Source organism: Bombus huntii, chromosome 8 (assembly GCF_024542735.1).
Source record: "Bombus huntii isolate Logan2020A chromosome 8, iyBomHunt1.1, whole genome shotgun sequence".
Taxonomy (NCBI): Eukaryota; Metazoa; Arthropoda; class Insecta; order Hymenoptera; family Apidae; genus Bombus; species Bombus huntii.
Genome location: NC_066245.1, coordinates 1,820,959 through 1,843,823, shown reverse-complemented (window position 1 = coordinate 1,843,823; position 22,865 = coordinate 1,820,959). Strand labels below are relative to the sequence as shown.

General features: G+C 40.9%; 1 protein-coding gene across 4 annotated transcripts in view; it reads right to left on the bottom strand.

Moving 5' to 3' along the window:
• LOC126868934 (neuronal acetylcholine receptor subunit alpha-7) overlaps positions 1-22,588 on the bottom strand; it is a 268,344-nt gene extending 245,756 nt beyond the window's left edge. The window contains exons 1-2 of one of the 4 annotated variants that reach the window (XM_050624949.1): positions 20,828-22,588; positions 18,135-18,729 (exon numbers count right to left, since the gene is read on the bottom strand). In XM_050624949.1, coding sequence (XP_050480906.1) covers positions 18,135-18,270 — 136 coding nt within the window. In that variant the 5' untranslated portion in view covers positions 18,271-18,729; positions 20,828-22,588. The remainder of the gene's footprint in view (positions 1-18,134; positions 18,730-20,827) is intronic. The other 3 variants (XM_050624946.1, XM_050624947.1, XM_050624945.1) reach the window with 3 other exon arrangements.
• Positions 22,589-22,865: the final 277 nt, after the last annotated feature.

The window sequence follows — 22,865 nt, the reverse complement described above, 5'->3', positions numbered from 1 at the left end:
ATAAAACGAATGATCTTACTTTACTTACAGAGTATAAAAAACTATGGCCATTTGTTGACGAAAACGACGAGAACATTTACAAGCTATGTAGCGTCTAGTAGAACGTCCGTAAAATTTCGGACGAAATTTTAAACGATCGTATTTCTTAATTAACGATCGCACTATACGGTTTTTCAACGAAATGTCAGGCGCACTTGATGTATGAAACATCGCCAAATAACTTTTAATCCAAACCAGCGACGTTCTCGCGTCGGTATCACAGGATGGCGATTCAGATTTTACAGAATAAAAATATTTTATTTTAAATGTTACAGCAAAATAAAATGTGAAAGCATGATTGAGGGAAAGATCTTTTGTAACGTCGATAGCGAAATTGTCTATAATTGATAATCTGTTGGCGATTAGAGAGGAAGATATAATAAAACAACAAGCTCAACATATAATGCAAAGCAATCTTATTTTCATTCCAGAAACACAATTCTCGTTTTATAAGTAATTTCACACTTTTATAATTCTATACATGTCCGGATTAGTCATCCTGATCAGTATTCACCATACGCATAATAGCATATTAATAGCTGGATGAAGAAGTATAAAGCAAAACAGTATGCTCCAAGCGAAATGTCCTTCCAATTACGAATTAATTGTTTCTTCGTCAACTTCGTTGGTCTGATACAACCTATTTTAGTATTGTCACTTGTTCATTAGGGCAATTTAATACACTGGTGACCCACTATGTTTCTATGGAATGATACAATGTACATACGATAATTGTTATAAATGGACGAAATTTTAATAGTAGCTTTATTCGTTAATATTTGTCTAACAATCGCATTTTCTTGATAACAGCTATACAAGAGATAACTAAACTTGTATTGTGCTAACCGATCCACTAATAATCTTAACAAAATTGTCATTAGCGAAATAGCTTGAAATTGATAAATACTTCATAGATTACTCATTTATTGTGTTAACCATAATCATATTTCAAAAGTAATTAGACTTCATCGATAGAGAACATTAACAATTAAATTGAACTACATCAGATAGAACTGAAAGTTGTGCAACGTAAAAATAATTTCAGATAGTGGCTTTTGCTTTATTCGTGTATGTGAAAATGAATTAGTTGGAATATCGTGTGTAAATCAGCAATATCCTGGAAGCCACGTGTGGCGATGTGAAAGAAACGACAAGACGAAGCCGGGCAAATCTCAAAAGATACCAAGCAAAGTTGGTTTAAAGGAACGAAGCGAAACGGAGCGTAACGAGCTAGAAAAGGGTTACAATGGCAAATTGGTCAAAGGCGGGGGCGGTGGAGGGGAGACGGGGGGATTAAATGCAAACAAAATGGAGTAGCATCAACTAAAAACTTTCAAGGAACGACAACCTCGAGATCGGATGGAGGTGTCCACAAAAACGACGACAGAGTCTCCAGAAGAAAGGAACAGCGCCGAGTCAAAGTGGAAACGCCTGGACGGGAACAATATCTGCGTCGTCGAAAATTCTGCGGAGGGACGTGGCGTCGAGTTAACGTCGAGGACAGGGTAAAAAGACGTCCGGGTCTGTCGCCGGGTGTGGACATACCAAAGAGGAACTGGGAGAAGTGGTTCACGTTAAAGGATAAGGCAAGGATGAAGAGCAGGCGCAAAAACAATCGAGCAGGGCTAGTCGGATATCTGAGGAGAAGTAAGAAAATCGGTGTCTGCGTGAGCTGTATCGGCAGGCAAAAGAGGCAGGAAAGGGGATAGGGAAGATTGGAGCGGGAAAGAGACCGAGGAAAGAGAAGAAGAGACGGAGAGCTGTGGCGTTGTAGTCTGTGCGCCGTTGTCGAGGTGGAGGGGAGGGGGTCAGAAAGAGAGAGAGAGAGAGAGAGAGCAGTCTTTGTGAAAGGGGGTTGGAAAGTGCGGAGAACTAAGCGGCCGGGTGACGGTGGGAACGGTTCAGAAGGGTGTCGTTCTGACACACTGCTCCACATTCCACCGCCACGCCAGCAACAAGCCTACGTCGCGTTCCATCATCCCCCACTGTACGCTACCTCCCTCTTCTTTCCCTTCTTTGCCTTCACCCCTGCTCCTACATACCTGCTGTTACTACGATTCAACCGACGATTATGGATGTGTGAGTAGCCGATAAAAGCGGTGGCGTGCTAGCGGCGCTTGCAAGGGCGGTTGTATCGGGTTCGTTAGGGTGAGAAAAGCTGACTCGGTCCAAACAACGCTGCTCTCTACAACGAAGGTTACGATCGTGCAGTTCATTTACCGATTCTTTCTTCTGCTAGCTGTGCGAGCTTATCGCGTGCAGTACCCGTTTTTGCAACATTCGTTAGATATTTCTCTGGCATTGGCTAAATTTGGATTTGCGTAAAGTACGCCATAATTCGACATGTCGGCGATCGAAAATTAAAAAGTAAATTATGTCAAGAATATTACAGTTAAAATTTCATCGGTGGGCAATTTCAAAGAGATACAATGCGGCCCACGGATAGACATCTAATTCTGTTAGTACGATTTCTCTCGAAACGTACTTCGAGTAAAATAGTCCTAACATCTAAGTAATTTTGCTACTTGGTAAGGATTAAGGCAGACGTATGTCGAGCAGCGTGGAACCTCTTCCAGGATTTACAGTGCCCTCTAGTTTGAAGTAGACTAACTGAGGGAAAAGGCTAGAGACAGAAGCAACGGTTCTATCCTTATTGGGTCAACCGGTATATGCACATCGACGTTTAAGAGGCCGTAGATATCGAGGCAGCCTTGGCTACTCAAATCACAGAGGCTTACGACTCTTGGATAAACACTTTGGCTACCGCTTTTCAGCGTGCTACTCTATCGATCCTAACGTCTTGTTGCCGTCACTCTGATCGCTATCGTTCAAGAACAAGCAAAAACCAGTAGCTTTGATCATCGATCAATAGCACGAACGGTGGAAATTATAATATCAATTAAATCACAACATCAAACTTCTATATTAATTTGTTTACTAATTAATTTAGTCGTGTATTATGTACGATGGCAGTTTATTCCCTGAGTCATTTCGCAAGAAGGTTTGCTCATTTTTTGAATATTCCGATGCTACAGTAGACTATAATTAATAGTCCAGTCGTATCTAGCAGGTAGTTCAAACTATGCACAGCGTTGCAAAGTCATGACCAGCATCAGGCAACTCTACGGCCAGCAGACAACAGATGTTGCTATCCTATAATGCCTCTGCTATAGAATAAGCAATTTACCCTGCATACGCGTTGTCTACTCGAAGCCCTTGTCTCACTGACCGTGATTGAAAGTCGTTTTAAACAACAGGGACAAAAGGAAGCGACTTTCATCAGAATTTTTATAGTCATCTCGGAAACTTTCTCAAACACTGATAAAATAATAAATCTTCAATAGCGTAGCGCGAGCAAATTTTCGAGGCTCCTTATTCAACGCTGAAACGCTTGATATCGATTATTGAAGTTCTAACACTTGCCACGCTACAGAACACACGTCTCTGCGAACTATTGCGTTCGCTGTTTTACATTCAACTTCCATGTTTACACGAGTGCACCATTCAAGCTATACCGTGTATTAGCATAACTACACACGTCTTTGCACATCCTGAGTGTTGTACGATCGTTTACACTCTAGTGGTTTTCGTTCGACGAATAGCCAACCGTGAAAGCGTGCCAACTTCTCGTCGAAATCGCGCGAAATGTATTCCTCTCGCCTGGTGTCGGTGACTGTAGATTGTAGGTTATCGTAAGAACCTTGACTCGCATAACATCAAAAACACGATACCCCATACCCTTCGTCGTTAGCCTGGCAAGACACGGCGAGTCTTTCGTACAATGAAGCAAGTTTCTCGATAGCGGCACGGAGAATACAATCAGACGTTGCCTCTCTAGTTCGTAACTCCATTGTTTATCGCGTTAAGTGCATTTGCGTGTTAAAGCAATTAGCATTGTTAATGCATCGAGAGCGAGATTTAATTTGTCAACGTTAATATGTCGGGCGAAAAAAACAGCGACAAACGTCGAGGATGAAGTTCTAAGTACATCTTGACGATTAACGTTGAAGTTTAAAGCGGTAACAATGGAAGAAGCCACTCGTTTTGCGCCATGTGCCAGACCCTTTTTAAAGCACCCTAATTAGACTAGCTTGTTTTTTATACTGCTCGAAGTAATTAGAAGCTTACATATTAGAACCTTAAAGTCTGAAGACTTTAAAAACACAGTTTTACTCTTGCAATCGCTACTTCATTTTTCGTTTGATATTTCTATTTATCTTGCTTCGTTACTATCTCATGGTTTATATACACTTGTATATACGTATTGTAAAATATTCCAGAGATCGCGAGCAAAGTTTATGTCTCTCTATCGAGAAAGACCACCGAATTCTGTTCTCCGATTCTGATTTCACGAGTATACGGGAACAAAATTCTTCACCGTAAACAGCGTTACGAATATTTCGTTTCTATCCTCGATTATTTATGTAACTAAGCGCTGTCTTGTTATTTACATATTTCCAAAGTGTGTTTCGTACTAACAAAACTGGGTAGAAAGAAGGTGGCATTTCTCACTCTTGCTCGCCTACATTATTTATTGGAACAAGTATTCGCATATTAAATTACACAAACTTTCCTCTCGAGTCGGTAAATAGTTGCGACTCAACGAACAGCTTTTACGTAGCATCGAGAAGTTCAACTCGGCGCAATTTTGCATAGTGACGTTGAACTATGTCGTAAAAACGAAGGAAGAAAAGCATAATACGTAGGACTTTCGGTCGTTCGATAAATGGTCTGTTTCTGAGAAAACTGTAATGTATCGTCATAGTTAAAAAGTCAACAACGAGTAACGCAACAAAAACAAGTAATTTTCTATTTCGACTAAATTGGTATTCTGATTCCAATATCATTGATTCTGATCGAACATCAAAGACGATAAATACGAAAAAGTAATTGTTACAGCTTATAAACGAAACTCTATTTTTTGTTTTTAGAAAAACTAGTTTTTTTCGTGAATCTTTTAGTAACGGAAAACTCGAAGAAAAGGTAGCATTGAATATACCTATACTGTCATCGTATTCCATGTATCAAAATGATAAACGACCCAATATTTAAAAAATGCGAACGCTATAGAGACTGTAAATAACGTTAAGGTATCTCAACCTGATATCCTGCTGTATATTCTAAAACTTGAACCGGAAAATTCTTCTCCGCAATAATGCTGCTTCCCATAACAATAGCAACATAAACATATTTTAACAATAAACCTGAGTAACTTGGTTCAATCTCAAATCCAACCATCCACGCGGTAAATAGAACATCAAATACGGCAATCAAAATAAGATTCTACGATAGCCGGTTGCCTTCTCAATTCACCTCCGCTTTAGCATCACTTTCACCCAAGAAAACTACGCTTCTGCTTCTACCCAAGTTGTTCCGAATTTTCCCAGTCGATCTACACCGCCATACACTTCTACGTACTTCCATAACGCTGAACGCTCACGATTCCCAGTCGTTTCCTCGGGCTTTCCTCGAACCTTTCCTCCAAGCTTTCCTCGAGCTTCGTCGCCTCGTCCTTTCTCCGCAGCACTGGCTAAGTTCTAGGTCGATTCAAGTGCCCCAGGAGCGGCTCGGTTTGTACAGCGAAGAAAAAGCTGCATAAGGACGTCGACGGGTTGCTTACAGATCTGTTCGTATAACTAAATAAGCTTCGTAACGACGAAGGCGACTAGTGTCGAGGCTGGATCCACTTACTCGTTCGTTGCCGGATTGTTGGACAGGTAATTAGAGGAGCAACGTGTCGCCCGTGGGCCTAATTATAAAAGGGATCTTTTCGCTTCTCTCTTTGTCAGCCTATTTCCGACGCTCTGTTGCTTCCCCTTTGCAACTTCGACGACCATGTTCGTGAAGAGAACGAGAAGGTAGGGGAAACCAGGGGATCAGTCCCATAGCGGAAACTCCACTGGCTAGCTGTAAACGTTCTTGTCTACCGGTTCTGACCGATTATGATGTATCGATATCCGCGCGGCCGGCGTTCATCTAATCCACCGTTCAACGCTGATACCCGTGCCTTTGCATGAAAATGGGGCTAATACCGGCAACTACGTTCGTACGCGCTGATAGAACATTTCACAAATGACGTCGTTTAGCAGAGAGTTTTATGTATGAGAGGATTGCCGATCGGAATATCGGTGTTAACGTTGAAAGATACATGAGATTTCCTCATTGGGATCAACGAAGAGAAATAGTATTAATACGACATAATTAAATTGCGGATGTTCCTATAAATCTCGTCTTTTTATGAATATAATTCAAGTAATAGAACATAAACGGAAGGTTTCACTTTTTAGATAAAGGAATACTCGACCAATTAGTTATAAGAGATTCGTTTCGCCAGTCTGTCTCTTAATTTTGAATAAATGACACGGCGAAATTAGATCGAAGAATTCGAAATGGTAGTACGTTAAGATCACCGATTACTTTAAGTCCGATTAATGCGATATCTAGCGAACTAAATCTACAATTTTACTCGAGGTGCAATTAAATATTTAACTGGCTTTGTCGTCGTGCCTCTGTCTAAGCTTCTTTAGCATTTGCATGAAATTGCCTGAGAATCGCTTTGATCGCCAGTAGCCCAAAGGAGAAAATACACGACCGACTAGTTCGCATTTAATGGAAATGGATAAGGATTAATGACAATTTCAAGGACTGAAGCTACTATTTAGTTAGTCGGTGACATTGGAAATCTAGATAGTTAAAATCGTAGATTATACCTCACCGTAAAGCTATACCGATTGAAACAGTTCAATTACGAAATTGTCTATTCTCTGGCCACCGTTCCAACTAATTTATTACTGAATTTTACGTATACAGAAAAGCAATGGAAATGAACTGAAATAGAGGAAGGAATAAAAAAATATAACGGAGCAAAAAGGCCAGTGGGATATTTCATGTGAAATGAATTCTACGATTCTACCGAGATAGTAGGTTTACAATCGAGAGTCGATCTTGAGATATCTTTCGAGGTGATAAGAAATTCAAATTCTAATACTCCGTGAATTTTCTTCACCACCGATCCATCTGCACCAGAGAAATGTTTCATTCATCAAACGGCATACGTAAGACCGTGACTTCGACTTTTCCAGGTCAAAGAGTGTCAATTATTTCACGAGCTGAATAATAGCTTTTCGAAATTAAACGCTGCTCTTACGTGAACTATATTTGCTCGAAGTTCGTCTTTTTAAATTAAATCTTCTATAGAAAACGATTTCTTCCAACCTACACAACAATCAAGAATCTTATACTACAGACGTCTAGAACACGTATCTGGACTAGATAAGTTGCAATCAAATTTCGAAACCCACGGCACTCGCGTAGCAGAGCGCGGCAAAGGTTTCTTCCGTTGGAAGTTGAGGACAGACGACTTCCTCTTAGGCGATCCAGTATATACTGGATAGCTGCTAAAGTTCGTTCGCTAGAGATCCGCGAAACTTTCTGGCAATGATCCCCAAGCAGTTTGGCTTATTTACAAACCGCTAAACGGGAGAAGTAAATATGTGGGAGAGAAGATCGGAGAGCAGAGACGTTCGCGAGGAAATATCGCCGTGCCACCGGAATAAATATACGAGCTAGCACGCAAGCGCCGCGCGTGATTGGTGCGGTGAACTTCCGCTGGAAAGCGGAAAACTTACGGTTTATGCACATGCGGCGCCGCCGACCTTTCGCGGATCCCACCCGAGAAGAAAGACCGTGCGGAAATACGACACGCTGGCTCCTGTTATCGGGGTGCGGAATGGATTTAAACGCGAGCCGGCGTGGGTTGAAAAATGGGTTTAAACGTGAGCCGGCGTGGGTTGAAAAATGGATTTAAACGCGAGCCGGTGTGGGTTTAAAAATGGATTTAAATGTGAATCGGCGTGGGTTGAAAAATGTGGCCAAACTTTAAGGCCGGAGACCACGTTAGAGCGAACGACGGAGCTCTCTGAAAATTTTAATGCGATTGGAAGTTGGGAAATATCGAGACCAGAAGCACCTTCGTACGTTGCTTTCTTCGAACTTTTGTAACTTTTCAAGACGCGCTGCCGATGATAAGACGATCATTAACAAGGCCATGCGATAAATCGAAACCGTCAAATTACATTTTTTTTTCTGTGTTTTCTTTTAAAAGACACGAATTATCAAGAGTTGATACTATGATATTCATATGCTATCGTTCGTAAGTGTCCGAGCACTTTGGGCAATTTGTAGCAACGATTATTTGAATTTGACCAAAGCGTGCAAGTTATCTGTGAATAATATACGACCTTTTTGCGGAATAGCAACAATAAATTTTGCTATAACTCTATGGATATTGCCTACATATTAAAAGTATATATTACGTATTACAAATTGTACCATACTATGCGGATTTTGGTCTTCTGGATTCGTTGGTTTTCTACGATCGTATTTACATATATACATTTACACGTAAATTACCTTCGGAGATAAATATCGCGCTAACAAGCAATAATATTAAATTACGAGACTGTCAGCCGGGCGATTTCGACACATCCCCGACTTCCCAAATTGCTGAAAATGGACTGACCGAGCTATAAGCTGGTGGACTAGCGATCGTAAATCACCATTAAAAGGCACGTAACGTTAGCTGACGTTACGAATGGCGGCAATTTCAATATGAAACGACTCTATAAAGGAACCTTGAAAAGTACGGCTAAATCTTCGTTCTTTTACGTTTCCCCGCGGTACAAATTTGGGAAAGTTCGGCGTGAGAACGAGATGATGAAGGTGCCGTAGCGTTCTCTAACCGAATCCCACGAGGATTTCTGCCTTCACGTCAGATTATTAATCATTTCGACGCTGCCAAGGGCCAGCACCCAAAGGAACGCGTTTAGAACTTTCGAGAATGAAATTTATACCGTCGTCCAGAATAACGTATAGGGAATGAGTTAATACGGATCGTGATGTTCATCTTGTCGCATCAACGACAAGAGTTTTGTTTTCGTATCGTGCATCTGACAACGTCGTACGTTGGTTCTATTTATCTGGGAATGCGAAGATGCAGTGAAAATATATATTTCATAATTACAATGAGAAGCATAATTGAGCTAATAACGATACATTATATACGAGCAACAAGGAACATGAAAGAACATCCGGTTGCAAAAAATGTTATGGACACAGCATTTTACAAACTTGTCACAGAAACCATAGCGTGTAATTGATTACTTGTTATAATCACTAAATTTGACGTTTGCACATTTGTGATAAATTGTAGAATATCGAATAAATAATTTGAACGAAACGGAATGCACGCAATGAAAAGAAATATATAAAATACCTAAAACAAAATACTCAAATACTCAGTCAGCAAAATATTTTGTTCGCCGTTGAAAGTAATGCTCGTTTAACTAATGTATCGTACGAAGAACCAGTTCGATTTTATTTTGTACTTTTGTCGTAACCTCTTAATAAAGTTTGATAAAGCGTAGCGAGAAAGCTGAAACATCCTGAATATTACATAGATGATCCTTGTAATCAAATGAATACATAATCGAATTCACTATCGATCCTATAGAATGCTGCAGAATGACAAGCGGATGATAGCGATAGTTGTTTGTAAAAACTGACATTGTTCTACGATATATTACATGCGTCCATCGCAATCTGATCGTCGACAATAACTCGAACTGAAATTCGTTACCAAGGACTAAGTTGTCGAAGCTTGGTTACTTCGAAACGATTTTGATCGAAGGGTTATCGATTAAAGGCTAATCTACTGAAAGTCGAGTGCTTCGGTGAATGTTTAACGACCAGTATTTTTTTATCGTGATCTTCCTGGATGCGTAGCTATGCTTGTTCAGGCCGTATGTTGAATAGTTCGAATTTGTCAATAAAGGAATTATTTCTATACGCTGTAAGTACACTGCGGTATATTTTATTTTACATATCGTGTTAAAGATGTCGCACTTAATCTTGCTATCTTTTATGATTATAAATGATATGATACATAAACAACAAAGTTTTCAGAGACCAACCATATATCTTAATTGCTCTCTAAAACTTTCGTAGTACTGTACAATGTAATTTTATCAATGACATACACTTGAAACAATTAAAATAGAGAGACATTAAAGTAACATTAACTAGAAACGTAGGAACGAAGGGAAATTAATCTAAATTAACCATATCGCAATACACGTACTTTGCTGTTTCTTCGTGTTTCTATCTAATTCCACTTTGCCTTTTGCGATAAAATATAATACGGTTGTTTTATCGCGATTGTTTTATCGAGCTCAGCCATAAATAAACTTCTGCTGTAGGTAGAAGAAGCTTATTTTCTTGAAAAACAACGCGTAGCTCGTTTCAATAATACATCTTCGTGTATTTTGCTTGTACGTTTGCCATTTGCCAGTTAGCGATTCGAAGCTAATAAATATCGTGCTTAAAATATCATTTTTAACTAACAGACACGAGAAGCTGTCAGCTAAAAAAATATGTGACTCGTACGATAGTAATATAATAATAGAATGCGAAATTGGTTCTCAAGGTTCGTAAAGCTTGATCTTTACATGGAAGGAAGTTAAAGTTCAGTTCTTAGATCATAACGGAATGCATTCTGTAAGTAGATACGTGTTGTACGTTTAGCAATGGAAAGAATTTGGTGGAACTGAACGTTATTAACGCGCGAAATATACAGAGCGTTGAAAAAAGAGTCTGATTCTATACATTCTATACAGACAATGATGAAATTTCCTTCGTGGCTTATTTTTTAAATTACAAGTAATTTAATGTTACCTGCACACTACAGTATTCTATATTTGTCTGTCGTAAGATCGTTTCGCGTGATGCGATAATGCAGTGCAACATGTGACAAACCTCACGGAACAAAAAATATTGGAGTTTCAGTGATCAATTTGATCACGACCATAATACCTATGCTGAACATCGCTGTTGGAGGGTATCACTTTTTTCGAACGTTGCAAAACACGTTAAACGGAAAACGTTTTGCAAAAACCTGACAACTACGACTGCTCGTTGACACATTTTTTGCATTAAAATCAGCTAATTTTTATGCACGATTAGGGCCGATAAATTTCCATATAAATGAGAGAACATCTTATCAAGAGTAACGAAAATTGTACTCTCTATCTTTTGATCATTTCAACGAAGTCTAACGATGATCCCTCTATCGTTTAAAAAAAGATCTATATAAAAACAACAACAACGACAATAAATACCCTTTCACGTAATGTTACACAATGATGAAATATTTAATTCCACTTTATGCTCCGTTTTATTATTAACCTTTTACTTTAAAATGAGATTTTACTTTAGAATGTGCTGCGGTAAACTTTCACACGCGACAGCTTTTAGCAGTTAACTTGAATCTTTAACATGTGTTAGTAAACAAGTAATTACAGTGTAACGCTGTGTAATTCACGTGTTAAAGTCAAATCAGCCAAAAGGCCATGGAATCGTGTGGATGGCATGAAAGAATGCAGGCATGAGCTAATACAATGAGAGAGACGACAGGTTAAGCCGACAAGGCACGCAGAACTGAAAAACATTTTTCCTCTTGGTGAAATCTCGCTCGTAAGCCTCTCGAGCGCTCTTTTCAGTTAATGCCCGTGCACGCTCGGTCGAAAGAGGGGCGGAGGGCAGGAGGAGAGCGCGTGTTTCTACGAATCAATATCGAACGTTATGGATGTGTTTCCAGCCTCTTGGTAATGCGATGTAAAAATCTTGACGTCTAACAGCTGCATAATCGAACGTGCGCACCAACCGATGAAACTCGAGTTCTACCAACCCTGAAACCCTAAAAGCTGAGCTTGCTCCATCTTTGCGTTTTTAAAACTCTCTCTCTCTCCCTCTCTCTCTCTCTCTCTCTCTCGTCGATGGATATATCTTCAATTTGGTTGTTTAAGAATGAACGAAGATGTTCGGAATTTTGGATGATCCTCAGTTTGCAGGACGGACGGCACATCCGCTAATTTTTAGCAAGTTGGAAATTGCCACGTCGCAAGTTGTACGATTTACACGCCGAGAGGCTAAGTAGCATCGTAAGTATTCGACGGGTCCGCTCTAAGCTGGACCACGTGTCCTAAGTCTTAACACCCGACCAAGGACGAGGGCGCCAACTGGCGTTACGCTACGCACCCTCGACCATGTACGCACAAGGCGCGTCACATGAGAGACGCCCACGACAGGTCGACAGTTACAGGATTGGACAGAAACAGATTCCCACTTCATAGGAAACGTTGACTAAAACACACCCCCTAGACTGACAGTTAGGATAGAGGCACCAGACGTTTCAAGAGACAAGAGACTCATCACGCGCTCGCCTAAGTTCAGTTTGTAATTTTCCGTTTATACTAAACAGTTTAAATAAACTTATTGAATACAAGCTTAGTAGATATCTTTAATCTACCTCCACCTTGAACGTTAACATCGTTCAAGGTTCGCGACCACAAGCGAACAGTTGCAACCTAACTGATCACCACCTAGTTGATAGAAGATCAGATTTTTGTTCAAGCTTACGGGAAAACTTAAATTATATTTAGGAAAATTATTGAATCGAAAGGCAGTCGTCTTCCACCGTGGTATTGTGGATTTTCGTGAAAATGTTACTACAGGACATCGACTGAGAAATTTTACAGCATCAGGAATATTCTCCAGATTGCCTCGTTAGATTATTATTAGTCCAGGTCACTACAACGTCCATTGTTAGGAAAAATCTGCCAAAACAGAGAGAACAGGAACGCGTAAAAGAATTTTCAAACGAAACTGTTAGAAAGAAGTCGCGGAAGGAGATGGAGGCTACGTTTTATCATAACCGAAGGTACAAAACTACACGCTTGAAAACGACACGAACTTGGCGAACATCTTGTACATTATATCCTTGTCCTTAACAGTATCATTCAAAAGTTCCTCATGCTTGCGAAGCAATGGTCATCTTTAATGCGATTATTTTCTTCGATAATGTCTTCGGTTCTGTCGTAGAGTTGACAGATGTCCAGAGGTTTGATTCGACAATCGATCGTTCAATGATGAAGAATAATTTTTACACTAACCGTCTCTACCCGATGAATTAGCTTCACATTGAGAAGAGACACTTGTATTATTGAATTGTAGAGCGTAATTAAATATGCAATTAGATCGCTAAGATATGAATGAAGAAGCTAGGAAGAAACGAATCTTTTTTCACTTGTTTGTTTCATGTCTTCATTTGTCTTCTTTTTTTTTTTTTTTTAGTTATTTATCAGAGAAAACACATACCATAACCATATACAGATAGCAATGAATCTTATTGTCAGCGTAAATAATCGAGAAACCGCCATTGGTCAGTGTAAACCTTAAAATGGAAAAATACGTAGTGTCCCGGCCAGTTTTACAGGGAGCTTTCCGCCTTTCAGATGAAAATAACTCACAATCGCGAGCATCGCTGCGGGTGGATACCTCTGAAATCTGGCCCCTTCAAGAAGATATTTCAGCCAGAACATGCCGATAAATCGGATGACTTATTATCGGCTCTAATCTCCTGGCCGAACGAAGAAATGTGCGAGCTTCGACCTTCGAAAATACATTCTTTACCAGCGAGCCAACCCACTGTTGCATTTAGCGCTTCTTTACACGCTCTTTTGTCGTTTACCTAGCGTAACGTGTAGCACACAAAAACCATCGGAAGGGAAGTTTCTGTACTACGCGAGGTTCCGTGCATTTCTTCGATCGTCGATCACCACGTTCGAACGATGTCGAGAAAACGCAGGTGGGATGAAAATATTAGGCGACTTTCCAGGTTGCATTAAAGTGTGCGATGAAACGCACAAAAGGAAAATCTGTGCGTGTTACTATTCCCGAGTAAAATATTTTTAAACAAAAACCTCGTGAATTTAGGAGTGCAGATAGAGTGGTCGCTAAAGCGCATAGAGAAAAATCTGACATGCGCTACCCTTTGAATAGAATGCTTATAAACAGAGTTTCGTGAATTTAGAAATAAACGATGTCCAGTAAAAGGGACGAATTCTGTACTCATTTACATCCGAGTGTAGTTTCCGTTGCTTTATTCGTCATACGAGAGGAAAAGATACAAAGATTAATTATACTGCATGCTCTCTTATATCACACTTTTGCATAACTGGTTAACAGATCTCTCTTTAATTCTGACTCTTTACCAGTTAGTTTTATACGAGCGTTTCGCTAAACTGCAAGATATTTCAAGACTTCTTTTATTGCCACTCATATACTTAACGCCAGGCGATGCAGCTAATGCACGTCCGAGACATTGTAGATTCTTGCTCGAGGAAGTATTAAAAACTGGAATAAACATTTTTTCGATGTAAACGTTGGATGAGAACGGAATACGGAAGAACGATTTCCTGTTTGCTGTGACGGTGCATTTTTAGCAACTCTCTACGATCTATCACAATACTATATTTTTATTAGAAGATTTCAACGTGTAAAGATACTTGTAACATGCTATGTTCGGGATTGAATTCGAACTAATAACCTAAAGAACATTTCCGTATTCTTGTACAGAAGAAATACTTTCCAGCCGATTAACCTGTTCCTTGTTCCTTGCGTCTGTGCTCGATATTCCGTATCTACTGCCGCCTGTAACCTCGGTTTCCGTCACGAATACAGCCAGACCACGTTTCATGACGCGTGTTTTATCGACGATCGTTTGTTCTACTAATACCATGAGCAGTTAATTTGCAGAAACTGCTTAAAAGCTAATCAGAGTGGAGTCGACGCGTAATTGTCAAGAAAGAACACGTAATTACGATTTCAAATACCGAAAGTAACTCGTCACGATACGACATTCCTGATTTCCCATTGATAATATTAAATTATCTTGCATGGTTGAAATTTAAATTTTTATATTATACAGGGCGGTTGGTAACTGGCGGCACAAGCGGAAAGGGGGTGATTCTACGCGAAAAAAGAAGTCGAAAATATAGAATAAAAATTTTTCTTTTTAATTTTTTCTTTTTTAATTTTTCCATCGAGACAACGATTTACAGTGAGATCCGTTATAACGTACCGCACGCGTACCGAGCGAAAATTCAAAATCGATTTTCTCGAAAACAAAGCCTCAAACGAAAAATTTTTATTCTATATTTTCGACTTCTTTTTTCGCGTAGAATCGCCCCCTTTCCGCTTGTACCATCAGTTACCAACCACCCTGTATTACCTTGCATGGTTGAAATTTAAATTTTCATATTATATGTATATAAATTTGCGTATTATCAGTTACGTTATCACATTTTTCGTTCGTCTATGAAAATCTAACTATGTGCAAATAATTTTCTTAGCGCTCGAACTTCATGAAAGGGTAATTTTTAAAATAGCTTGTGAATTCAGAACCTGTAAGAAATGAATCAGTCTTTAATCATAGAAGAGATAGAAATTACCGTATTTATCACGTGTACTACGTTTTCTTCAATTGTTTCAGACTTAACTCTCACTGGAACGAATAATCCAAACGATCTATCTTCCTACTAAACGTAAATTATGTTCCAAGCATCGACCCTGATGTGTCCAAAATTCCAACCACGTTTCTAAGAATAAACTCCGAGTGAAGAATCGAGCCAGTTGTGGAAACGAATACAACTTCAACAGAAATAAAGAAAACATGCGATCTACTTCAAAGTTGCTAGTGAAAAGATTACGTGCAACGATTTATACCAGCAAATAGAAACGAAATAAAGACCGTGCGTTTATCAATCACAGCGGAAAAAGGGGGAAACGCGGTTTCCTGGTGACAGTGAAATCAGACATCGATTCAAATGGCAGGACGTAACAATGTGAAGCGAGACTGATTTCGTTATACCGACTACACTGACACCGGGTCTGCTAACCTTGATTATGATTGACAAGGCGATATATTACACGCGTTTGAACGCCACTTTCGATGTAACGAGCTGTACGCAAGTTCTCTAACGGCCAGAGACGCGAAGCATTATATTTCGGATGTAATTTCGGACATGTCCGTTTCACCGACCATGCGGAAAAATGGTAGCGAAGGTGAAAATTTAAGTGTTGCCACGTCCGTGTTCGCTTAAGTGCCCGTCAATCGATGATTAATTTAGTACGGTCGCGGTCGAAATATGGATATATTTAAAAAATGGAGCGTGAAATTCTTTTCATTAACGTTTGATTGACGAGAAACGAACTCGAAAGGTTCGTAACTTGGTCGTATACGTACGTTTAAAACTGAACATGTTCAACGTTGAAATTTTCGCGAATAAAATTCAACTTTTGCATTAAGCTTAACACTCTATGATGATTGAACATTGCATTTAACATTGACACGCGATAACTAAAAACTTGACGGTATACTTTCACCTAAAATAGTCTAAAAACAAGCTAAAACAGAATATCGAAGGAAAATTGAGAAAATGCAGAATTCTATTTAGAAAATACATACATAGACAAATGAAAATCTACATCGTATCTATATTTACGTGTACTGCGATAGATTTATATATTATGTATATGTGTCGATTCCTGTATAAATATACGTATAACGTAAGAAGGGCAGAAGCTAAGATGGAGATATGGTTCGAGATGGAGGAAATAGCTTTGAAAGCGAGTCTCGATAAGCTCGGCGTACCACCTCTAATTGAGGTTCACGTTGGATTTCCACTTTACAAGGTGGGAACCGAGCCACTACGGCAGAACTGAAAACGGGGTCGTACGATTTCTGTCTCTTTCGGTATCAAAAGTTTTCTGGCACAGAGGAGGGGAGGATTAGTTGTGAATAAAAACTACAAGAAGTTTAATTTGCGACGAAACGAACCGACGATCGGGAAAAGCTACGATTTTACGATTGCATCCTTGTCTCGACTTTCGATCGCACGTAAGATCGTAATTTATTTTTGAAAAATGAATCCTTCGTTGAATTAGGTTTTTTCTAGTTTAGAGTTTCGTAATTCTTCCTTACGAATCAATAAAAGCACAGTCTTATCTTCTACCGTATAACAAAATATTCTCTGCCAAAAATTTGTTGCGGGTAGTTCGCGAACACACCGATATATCGTTTAGCTACGTGTGCACGAAATTTGTAACGACTATGTGTAAATTATTTTACGATGGGTGGTTAACGATTAATGATAATGTATTAGTAAATACATACGATAATAATGATGATTAACAATAATAGCTAATAACGGTTATAATTAATCGAGCGTTATAATTAACTATGACTAATACAGAAAGCTTTTTGTAAATTAATATCGTCAACACAGAAAATACTAGAAAATTTAGATTGTTTATTACTTTGTTTTACTTTCTCTATAGCTTGTATTAAATGAAAATAAGTAATGACCGCAATTGTTTGTATTATACGGTTAAATTATCGGTGTCGTTCTAAAATTATTGAATTCGACTGTTTTTCCTCGATATGTACGTACCATGTGCATGCATTCTTGATAAGAAACAACGATTCTAAAACTCGTCAGAAACAAAATGAGATACCAGAATTTAATTCCAACGGCCGCAAGCGTATAACCTGCGGGTCTACTACAAACATTTGAGAATATTCGAGTGTGCAAAGTATTTGCATATAGAAACACCGATACACAATGCAAATTGTTACGAGCTGGTCGCATAACGGAATATGCGTGTTCCTGCAATCGATCGCTTTGATTAAATCGAATTGTAACGTACACTTTCCAGCCGTTAACTAGACGTTGCGTTGGAAGAGATAGTTAAGCGGCTTTCGTAAGGCAATTTCTGCAAATTAATTTCGTAAACTGACAAAACTGAACATAAAAGTAGCAGAAACTATGAAAAATCGAATCTATCGTTCATCGAATATCGACCAGACTATATTGACTGTATTGTATGTTATACAAATTAATTAACAGGAAGAGTAGAAGAAAGCAACTTAAAGAGCGATAATGTCGTCGATAACGATACTACATTTCAAGAATCACCAGCAGTCGGTTTTCATATCGTCCTCGCGTTATTTAAAAATTGTCACGTAGTGGAAGAGAAAATTTCAGCATGCTATCGAACGTTATTAACGCTTTTCCTCGCGTGTATTCTCCCGTAGACGAAGAAAATCCTCAACTGTAGGAAATTACGACGTCGAACGATCGAATGGCGAATCGAACGATAACGGAAGATCGGAGGAAATCAGCGGATACGGAACTTACCTTGAGGTAGGACGGTGAGCAAGAGGACTATTTGGAGACCGGCGCTGACCGTACAAAGCTTTATTCGCATCTGTGGCAGACCTCTCGTCTGGTTCGCCATGGCGAATGAATTTTGCAGACTCGGCCAGCTCGACATTTCCTATTCGCAAGAGTCGGCCACCCGGAATCCGGCGAATGCTCCCTTCCTTTCGTTCTCCAGCCGCTGTTCCGTCGTCCGTCCGTTCTCCACTGGTGCGCGCACTACACTATATATTTTTCGTGTCACTTTTACGAACTGCGATCACCGTCTCGAACGTCGCCCGGGAACTCTTCGTCGCGAACTGTCTTCCTGATTCTGATCATCCTGTCGACAGGCAAACGATCGAACCGCGAGTTGTACGCTAATCGTCACAACGATGCACCCGAAACGATGCCGCCTGACTTTGCCGTCATAACCAATCGTTGTCCTCGACACTTTTCCTTTGTACAACCACCCGCCACACGCGTACTCGCTCAAACTTTTCGTTGGTCGCTACTGCCGCTGCTGCCTATCGACACCACGGTTTTAGATCCGCATCGAACCTCTCCACGCGCCGAGCATGCTCGCTTTAAGCACCTGAAAATAATTGTGCCATCGTATCAATGTGATCGACTAAACAACTTCCACGACCCTATTTTCTCCTATCTCTCGTCTTCAAGCGACATTCTGCAAGTTTTTCTACTTCGAAAATAATAAATTGCCATTCTTTTTGGCTTGGTGCAACGGAAATCCCGTGAAGGATTGGAGACGCGAAACCTTTTGTTTTATTTGTTTACAAGAAAAACAAACGTTTTATGCTGAGAGAATACAGAACATCGCGTACCCCGAAGCTCGAACGATAGATCATTGTTAATTAGTACGATCGAGTCATAGGTGTCCTAGGATGGTCTGAAATAAATCGATCGATCGCATTTATCACGTAAGATAAAGAACACAGACTAAACTTGGACATTTTGCAACGAGGTAGTCTAATTTAGATCGAACTCATCCCGTTACGGTCACCTATGACCGATTGATATCAAGCGAGGAACATCTCATTCGATTAATATCGATCTTTGTGACTCGGTGTTTGAAACAAACGCGTTACTACTATAATTTATCGTGTGTGAACGTTGTTCCTTGCCTCCTGTTACGGTTTAGACGATATTTAATTTGCCTCTTATAGGAAAAGCTACGGTGTTTAATCACGTTATTGTACGTGGTAAGTTAATTTCGTATCGCGTTAACAAAGCGATGGCTGCAATTTAAATGTAACGGAAGCGAGAACAAAAGCATTACGGTGAGAACTCTACGAAGGAAATTTTGTGAGAAATGTCGGTTATTCGAATTTATCGTAATATAATTAAATTAGTCGTTGAATCTACACTTGCATGCATTGCTAATTAATTTCGATATTACGACCTAGTCAAAAATACAAATTTGATATTACATCGTCGATAGGGGAGCCCACAAATCAAAATCGTGAAAGAAATTTCATTATACTCTGATCGTGATGTTAAACGGTATCAAGCGAATAATTCGACACTTACAGAACCGATGTTTTATTCGTTAAATCGATTATCGAAGAAATATAATTCGTATAACGATAAATAACATGCAAAATTATAGCAAGTTACAGTGAGTCAACGATCTTGAAATGTCTCGAGTTTGGACAGAGGCGTTTCAAGATACTCAAGACAACGTAACCTACTGATAACAATTGAAAATGGATCAAGAATACGATTAAATTGTTCCGCATTTATTCATCGCGCCAAACGAATTATTTGTATCGTTGGAATCGTTTTCAATCACGGCAAGTTCGATCTTTTCGATACCTGTTGATTAAGCAACTTTTACTCGAAACCGTATCACAAGCCTTGCACATTTTTACCCAAAAATTGAAAATGAAATTTCCCAGAGAAATTCCTAGCCTCCGCCATCGATATAATAAATGTTGGAACTCTAGTATTGCGATCTTTGTTTCCATGCAATTGCGAGAAAGATCTATGCGTTTCCGCGTTCAAAAAATATTACGAACGACGGTTTTATACGCATCTGCGTTCTACGTAACACGGTACACGAAAATCGGAGCTTTTAAAAGCCGAAGCTAACAGGAAATAGAGTTCGTCCGCGTATTGATATTAAGCTTACGAGTATCCAGAAAATGAAAGATCATTTTTAACGATGGCTAACTCTTTCGTTTACTGTTTACTGTTGTACGTGCCTCGAATAGAAAGATTGTTTCGTCAGGGACTACCGTCACGAGGCCTTTACTTTTTGCATACAAAATGAAGTGACAAATGTCAAAAATGTACACGCCAACCTGCTCCGAATAGACGGTGTAATCGAAATTTGAAATTATTCTAACGGGCTTCGAAAAATCTCTCGTGCAATTGCAAAGATATTCGATGGAATCTTTCGAGAATTCTACGTAACGCTGCGTTGCTCGCGCTACTTAAACGGTGCTCAGCTTTAATCAGCATCCCTTGAAACGATGCTTGAATATACACGTTTGTGACGCAATTTTTGAACGTCAAAGGGAAGCGTTCTCGAAACCTTATTCGTTTACGAATCGGAGAAACACGGAAAATACATTGCCTGGTCACGACAAAGTGGTCTGGCGAGAGACACAAAAATAGGAATTCTTATCTGGAAAGTTGCAATAGCGATTTGTAACTTGTTAGTACGAACGTACCTACGATTGCGTTCGGCGTCTGTCGTCTCGGTATCGTTTATCAATTTATCGGTTACACGGCAACGTTCTAGCTTCGCGTATCAAGTACACGTCGAGCGGACGCGTCGTTTACGAAAAGAGGACCGTTGTATCAGGATACGTAAAGAAAATTCCATATGTCTTTCGGACGCGCTCGTTTCACAGGTGTTTGTATCGATCACAGACGCGTGTATTCGACCTAATACGTTTTCTTTCTCTTTCGTTATCCAACTACGAATACGGTATTCACTGACACGAATACACTCATCCCTTATGGAAGTACGATCGGAGGAACGAAATACTACGAACACACTTTTCGTTTCTTCTTGACACTTCTACTTTCTGGTCCGCGACCTTATCGAAATTTCTCATTGGGAATTCGCGCGACCACCTTCAAACAAGAATCGAGGAAGAATCGTGAGAGATGCGAAAGGTTGTACAGTTCGAATCGAAGGTATCGGTGAACGATGATTTGCGCCGAAGGTGTTGATGAGTTTTCAAGGGATAGCAGTTGCGGAGATCGGAGTACGAAGAGTTGGACGCGGCGAGTTGCCTCGGCGAGTAACGCTTCTGGCACGACTATCATAGGCAATCGTATCCAAAGAAGGCAGCTATGTTATCGCGATTGTTGGACGCGGCACGAGCCTGCGTTCGTAGCCTGGTCGGCCTCGTGCATCGTCTTCTTCGTCCCACTACTGTCCACTGCACCCTCCATCCTTTCGTGTATTAGCACCACCTTCCACCTCCTTCGCTTCCTCCTACTTCAGCGGAGCGCAACACGGTGCTGCTAGCCGTATCCAGGCAACTTGGCCAAGCGTGCTGCTCCCACTTCTGCAGGCTTGCTTCTCTTACATCAAATCCTCTCGGCACGCTTCCTCTTCCCTTTCTCGTTCGTTACACGTCCGCTAACTCGCTCGTCCTTGTGCAAAACCATGCTGCTTTATCGCTGCCCAGTCCCTCTCGAGATTCGCGTACGAAATCTTCGACTCGAGATTCGGTTAGGACGATACCGCTGGTTCGCGTTCACGACGCCTCGTCATCGTTATCGTTGATAGTTCTCCGAAGACGATGACGCTAGTGCTCGCGTAGCTTACCCCGTTGTCGCTCGACGTTGCACGACTACGACGCGTTCGTCGAGGCTCGCGATCACTTGCTCCTCAAACGCGTCCTCGAAAGATACGACGAGGTAGGTGGATCGGTCATCGTACGCACCGGCCGCTACGGTGGCGAAGCGAAGCCGATGTGACTGGGTGATCGGACGACGGGTACGAGCGAACAGGGCTACGATCGTTGACGCACTATCACACGCGGACGATACGAGGTCTACAAGCAGACGTAGGCGACTCGCGGTACACTGAGACAGCGGTGGAGAAAAAGGTGAAGCGGACGGCAGAAGCGAGGCGTGTGCGCGGATAGAGCCAAGGGGGCAACAGCTAGATAGCTAGGGTGAGGGAGAGAGAAGAGAGGGTGAGAAGTGTAAGAGAGGGCGAGCGAAAAAGCGAGCGAGAGGGTAATAGACAAAGACGGAGAAGAGGGGCAGAAAACCGCCTCGTTCTGTGATCGGGTATCCAAACGGAACTGAAAGTACGCTGAAATAGAAGGCGGTCGGGGTCGTGTACGAGCTGCCGGTCGAGCTCTCGCGACTCGCAGCTACCGCCGCGATATAGACGCGAGGAAGGCTTTCCGCGATGAGTACAACCTTCCCTCCACCACCCTATGCATTCACCATCCCTTCCTTCGTGCTACCCCTACCGCTCACCTTCAGTCCCACCACGATTTCGCGGGAAGCTGCGGACTGGACCATCACGCAACTAGCGTCCTCCCCACTACCGGTTCGGCTACCGGCCGGGTGCTCTGGTGAGACAGAGAAGTAGGATCGGTAGAGTGGGTGGTCTGGGGTGGAGGGCTCGAGGACACCATCCCCGAAGCCCACCCCACAGATCAATATTCTGCCCACCACCGTGTACCGGAGAACCTTGTTTCCATCTTCCTCCTTCGCCCGGATGCTGGGTCCTTGCCT